The 5,832-nt window shown below is 41.1% G+C and overlaps 1 protein-coding gene across 1 annotated transcript in view; it reads left to right on the top strand.

Annotated features, from left to right (window-relative positions):
• The first annotated feature begins 890 nt into the window (after positions 1–890).
• CDC42BPA (CDC42 binding protein kinase alpha) overlaps positions 891–5,832 on the top strand; it is a 227,016-nt gene continuing 222,074 nt past the window's right edge. Inside the window, exon 1 of the mRNA XM_023518564.1 lies at positions 891–2,390. Within this exon, the coding sequence (XP_023374332.1) occupies positions 2,178–2,390 (213 nt within the window). The 5' untranslated portion in view covers positions 891–2,177. The remainder of the gene's footprint in view (positions 2,391–5,832) is intronic.

Below are 5,832 nucleotides of genomic sequence, written 5' to 3'. Positions count from 1 at the left end.
TATGCCATTGGGTCACCAGTCTCTGTGTGTGTGGGCAAACGGGGTGGTGGTGGTGTAGGTTTGATGGCAGTGGTGACCTGTAGTGACTCCCTTCAGGGTCTGAATCTCCTGTAGGCGGTAACCATGGCTGGAGAAAAACAGTAGCTAGAATAGTTCCGGAGCAGAAAACACGATGCTCCACTTTGGGAAACTTTTGGGAATAGAGATGGAATTCTATCCTTTGCGCGCACACACCACTTAAGCGATAGCACATACAAGTCTGTCATTGTTTTTGTCTCGGAAATGACATAAGGAACGCTGTAACTCGACATAGAAGAAATTACTACTCTGGAGTGGGCGAGAACCGAATTTGGGGGGCGGGTGGCGAGCAGGTAAAGAGCGGAAAGACAGGCGCAATCCTTTCCCGGTCTGTCGGAAGCCTAACGCCGCTTGCTTCTGGGCCCCCTTAGCAAACGTGCCAGACAGGTGATGTCTCCGAGGACGAAGGTGCAGCCCCGCTCTGCGATCTGTACCAGCGCGCCTGGGGGAACCGGGGACAGCGGCGAGGCGGTGGCGCACAGCGACCGGGTGCTACCGCAGCTCCCCGGCTCGGCCCGGTCCTCCCGCCTCCATATCCTCCGCCACCGCCGCCTCGGCCTCCCGGGTCCTCCTGTATCCCTGCATTCCACGTTGCGGCAGCCGCAGCCCCGCGGGCCGAGCGGCCCCCGCCCCTCCCCTCGGCTGGTGCAGCACCCCGCGTCCCCGCCGGGGTCTCGCGACCGGCGGCTGCATCCCGCGCCTCGCCCGGCTGCCGGGCTCCGGGGCGCGGGGGCGCAGGGGCGCGGGGGCGCGGAGGCGCGGAGGGAGCGGGCGGGCGCGCGCGCGGCGGGAGGGGGCGGGGGCCGCCATATTGGATCCTGACTCTTCGGCGAGCCTCCGCCTGCGAGCGGCGGGGACTGGAGGAGCCTTGCGGAGCCTGGGGCGCGAGCGCCAGAGGAGAGGGCAGGCGGGGGAGGGCCGGGAAGGAGAGGAAGGGAGTGGTTGGGAGCTGGGCTGCGGCAGCCTCTGGTCTCCTCACCACAGGCACCAACCCCTCCTCCAGCGCCGCGGTCGCCTCCCTGGCTGAGGAAAGATGCCCTTAATCCAGGGGTGTGAAGAAGGGGAAGAAGTCGCTGCTGGAGCCGCCCGCACCGCTTTAGCTGCCGCCCGTGTCCTTTGAATTCGGAAGCGCACCCCCCTCGCCTGGGGCGTCCGGAGCCTCCGGCTCGGCGGTCGCGGTGCGGTTGTGGGGGAGACCGGGCTCTCCGCCCGGCGCGGCCGGGCCCGGCCCACGAGCGACCACCGACATGGAGCGGGCTCGGGCGGCCAAGTAGCCGCTGTCGGGTGCGAGCCGCCCGCAGCCCGCCTTCCCACCCCGGGCCGCGCCGCGGGTCAGGCCCCTGGGAGAAGCTGGGAGAGAAATGATGAGTTTTCACCGGAATGCGTTCAAAATAGGACTAACTGCAAAGCCTTAAAGAGAGGACCTCGCGGGGGAGAAAGGAAAAGCCTCCTCCGGGCAGGACTTGGCGTGCTCTGAGCCGAGGGGCTGCTTCAGGGACCTCGCCCCCTCCCTTTCCCGCTGGAGAAATCGCCGCTGATGCATTATCCAAGTGGTGGTTGGGAGGATTTGCAGCAAAATTTTTGGTTTTCCCTCCCCCTTCTATACATTCTGGTTTTTTCCTCCTTTTTCTATTTTTCTTCTTCCCGGGAAGTGAGTTGCTGATGCAAATCGGACTTTATTCATTAATGATGCAACCGGATTCGTTTCAGGATTATGTTGCACAAGTTGAATTTTGAATGAAGGAGACGAGTTTTTTTTTTTTTAAAGAAGTGTCGACTCTTTAGTTAATTGTACTTTTAATTATTTTATTTAAACATACGGCTGAATTGTATTTTTCTTTTAAAGTGTATTAAATATCTATTTTAATGGTAATTTACCCTCGAAGTATGTGTATATGGGTGAAATTGAAGACGCTTCAGTTAAGTGAGGTGACTGGTGTGTTGGATGTTTAATTCAGCGCCGGCATTGCATGACAGTTGTTTGAATAACAAGTGGTTTGTTTTTAAAACCACACCTTTTAGAAAATTTAGAGTCGAATAATAAAAGTAACAAATCGTAATCATAATTGGAAGGAGAGCCAGCTCAAATTGAAGCAAACATGTCTGGAGAAGTGCGTTTGAGGCAGTTGGAGCAGTTTATTTTGGATGGGCCCGCTCAGACCAATGGGCAGTGCTTCAGTGTAGAGACTTTACTGGATATACTCATCTGTCTTTATGATGAATGCAATAATTCTCCATTGAGAAGAGAGAAGAACATTCTTGAATACCTAGAATGGGGTAAGTTTGTCTTTAAAAAAAAACTCTTTCGATGGGCATTATGACTTAATGATCGCAGTTATCATGAATAAATTCTTCACTCTGTACTGAAAGAAAAAATATATATATTCACAGGACAAGACTAGACATCAGTTATTCCAGGTGTTTTTTTTTTCTGGTTTCTAGTAAATATTTTCCCGGGAGTAAAACTGTGCTACTCAGTGGTTGCCTTGATTTAAGGCCTAGCTAACATGGAATTTGTGATGAAGGACGTATGTATTTAGGTCAGCAGTAAGATTTTAAATAAATTCTGCGATAGGAAAATGTGAGTTATTGCTCTCACTTGCCTAATGTATTGCCTTATAATAGCCATTCAATTGAAAGATGTTTATTGGTGGAAACATTCCTCCCCAGACTATGGATATCCTTCCTGAAATGGGAGGAGATATTAAAATAATCTGTGTTTATCTTAGGTCAGCAGGAGCCTGTAGGTATCAAGGAGTGGTTTTATTTCATCTCTGTATAGAATAAGCAAAGGAAGCTACTAATCATGGGCTTTCCAAAAATTGTTACATTTGTAAGAGAAAATGACATAGGTTAAAAATTTTGTGATAGTAGTTGATGGTAGCTTTCATCTAAGAGGTTTTGCTTTAAATTTAATGTAAATCTAAACTGGTTAGATTTTTGGCTTCCTTCTTATAGAAGGGATTTGGAAGACTTACTTTAGTGGAATAGATCAATGATATGGGCAAATGCTCCATGTGACCTTCAAGCTTGAAGGCTTGGCTTAAGTTCTTCAGCTCCTCATGTTAAATACAGGGCGCACTCTAACGTCCAGAAGTTCTCTGCTGGAAGAAGTACCCTTCATCACCTAGAGCTACAATGGTACATTGGCTTTTGAAGGTTTTTGGCCAGATAGTTTTGTGTACCTTTGGAATACAAATAGTTTTAGTTGTTTTGGAAAATTTTCATACTAAAATATCTTTGCTCCCAAGTAAAGATTTATTTTTCTTGAAGAAAAAGTCAAGTGCTGATTATTTCATTTTTTTGGATTTGAAATTTATTCAAAATTAGTTTCTCAGACAAACCAAATTCAAGAATCCCTGTATATAACAACTTTATTCAATTTGCTAGTATCAGAAGATTTCTAGCAGCATGATGTCATGAGGTTTTAAAAACATAGGTAAATGTGAATAGGACGATTTTCAAAAACAGATTACCAGACTTGTAATGGGAATGTGAGTAATCTAAGCTATCTTTTAAGTGACTTCTCTCTTAAAGTGAGGCAGTTTTGACTTTAGTACTGGTTTTGTGAGTGTATGTCCTTTATGTGTAGAGTAAAATATTTTAAAAAAGCATATGTAGTTTTACATCTCATGTTTCATAACATTAGCAATTCTGTAGCTTTTTTTTTTTTAAGACTTAAGGGATTTTGACCCTTTTAGAGCTGGAATTTGAGTTCCTAAATTATGGTTCCTTAGTGACCCTCTACTCTGTGATTCTGATTGTCATTTAACATCCCTTCTTATCTATAAAATTAAGGGCAAACTCTTTGTATGTGTTGGTAGTAAATATAATTTTGTAAATGGTTTATGATAAAGAGAAAATCATATCCTCCGTTGCCTTCTGGTTATTAGATTTTATGCAGTAGTTTTATGTTATGAGATATTTTGCTGTATTATCAGAATAATTTATGTATATTTTCCGCTAAATATGTTTTCTTGGATGTTATTTCTTCTATATATACAAAGCACCTCGTTTATGTATTTTTATAAGCCAAAGAAGCCAAAAATCAAATGAGTGTTTGATTTGGCTGGTTATATATTATTTTTATTAGCATGTTTTAAATAATATCAAACCAGGGACTTTTCACAATTTTAGGTAAATTAAGTTTTAGTAGTACCCTTCACATTTTGTCCTTTTAGACGTCTGATATTTGGCATAACAAAAACATACAGTTTCTTAAGTAAGGTCCTGTTGTTTTTTAGTAATAAATTTTTAAGGAATTATTTTGTGTACATTAGGGCTAGACAGTGTGTTAAGTCTCAGGCAGTTTTAAGTCAGAATTTGAATTCTTGGAAGTAGGGGTTATCAATCACAGAAGTTTGGGTAAAGAGTAAGAAAATAGACTTAAGAATGGAAAAGCTGTCCAAGGGATGTGTCATGAGTAGTAGCATTTATTATCCTTAATATATTTGAGAATTTAGGTTGAAAATGTCAGTGTCTTCATTTAAGTATTGAAAAATACCAGCTGTTCTTATATGAATTGATTACTACATTTTGAGGAAATGTCTCATTTTATTCTCATTATCTAGTGTAATATTAAAAAAAAAAATCTTAAGGATGTTTCCAGATTGGGAATTGACTTCAGTTTAATGTTTTAAACATTCTGTTTTTGGGCCTCTGATGGAAATTTACAGGGATTGTTGTTGGGCTAAATTTGATAACTTAGATTTGCCCTAAATAATACAATTTTTAGTTTTATTTTTAATAATTCAAGAAGTATTGAGTCTTTAAATCTTTAAAAGACACAGTATTTCTGTGGGAGGTCAATATAGTTAAATACTCTTTATTACATATAAGTGTTCTGAATATTAATGAAAGTGTTCATAGATGCTCCTTATTTATTTATTTATTTTTTTGATGCCCCTTATTTTTATGGTGATGGTAGGTTACTTTTACAGTATTTCATTTCCATCAATTTAATTTTATTCCTGGTTATGGTCCATTTAATTTTTATATTGGTACAATTATTGTTTTGTTCATAACAGTATCATAACAATAAGAAAACCAATTTAAGTTCAGATAACGTTTTGCTTTGAAAGCATTCCTTGCTTTTGGTGCTGATGGCTTCAGGGAGGAAGTAAGTAGAGCAGAAGAGACAAAGAGGGGATTAGGCCAGTAAACACTAGAGCAAGGGGATAAAAGTGCTTCAAGATTATATATCACTTTAAGATTTACTAATATGTATTATTGTCTGGTTATAGCCAATAAGATTTGGAAGATTATTTTTTTTCTTCTTTGTTTTTTTGAGTTGAAATGATTTGGTTCAAAATTGTTTGCTTATAAAATAATAGTTTGGTTGTCAATAGTATAACTCTAGAATAAGTTGCAGTGGAGTTGTAGAAGTAAAAATAACTTTAACATAATAAATTATTAATAATTTGCTAGTACTGACTAAATGAGTACATTATTCAATGAATTGGCTACTCCCTACTTTGAAATGAGAAATTGGAATTTTAGAGAATTCTTTACCAATTTACCTAAAAATAAATGTAAGATAATACTATTCAGTATAAAATAAATATGCAAGGCTGTCTATATGTGGATAATTGTTTTTTTATGTTTTCTGAATCTTGGACTTAGCAATATTTCATACAAATTATTATTGAATAACAATAATTTTATAGTACATTAAGATTTTATGTGATAGATTTGCTATAAGAGCATATCAGCAGATCCTATGGTTTAAACTTTTTTCAGAGTAATTTAAAAGCT

The sequence above is a fragment of the Otolemur garnettii genome, unplaced genomic scaffold (genome assembly GCF_000181295.1).
Source record: "Otolemur garnettii isolate 467f Iridium unplaced genomic scaffold, OtoGar3 scaffold00141, whole genome shotgun sequence".
Lineage (NCBI taxonomy): Eukaryota > Metazoa > Chordata > Mammalia > Primates > Galagidae > Otolemur > Otolemur garnettii.
Note: the sequence above shows the minus strand (reverse complement) of the source record. Positions and strands in the feature narration are given on the sequence as shown.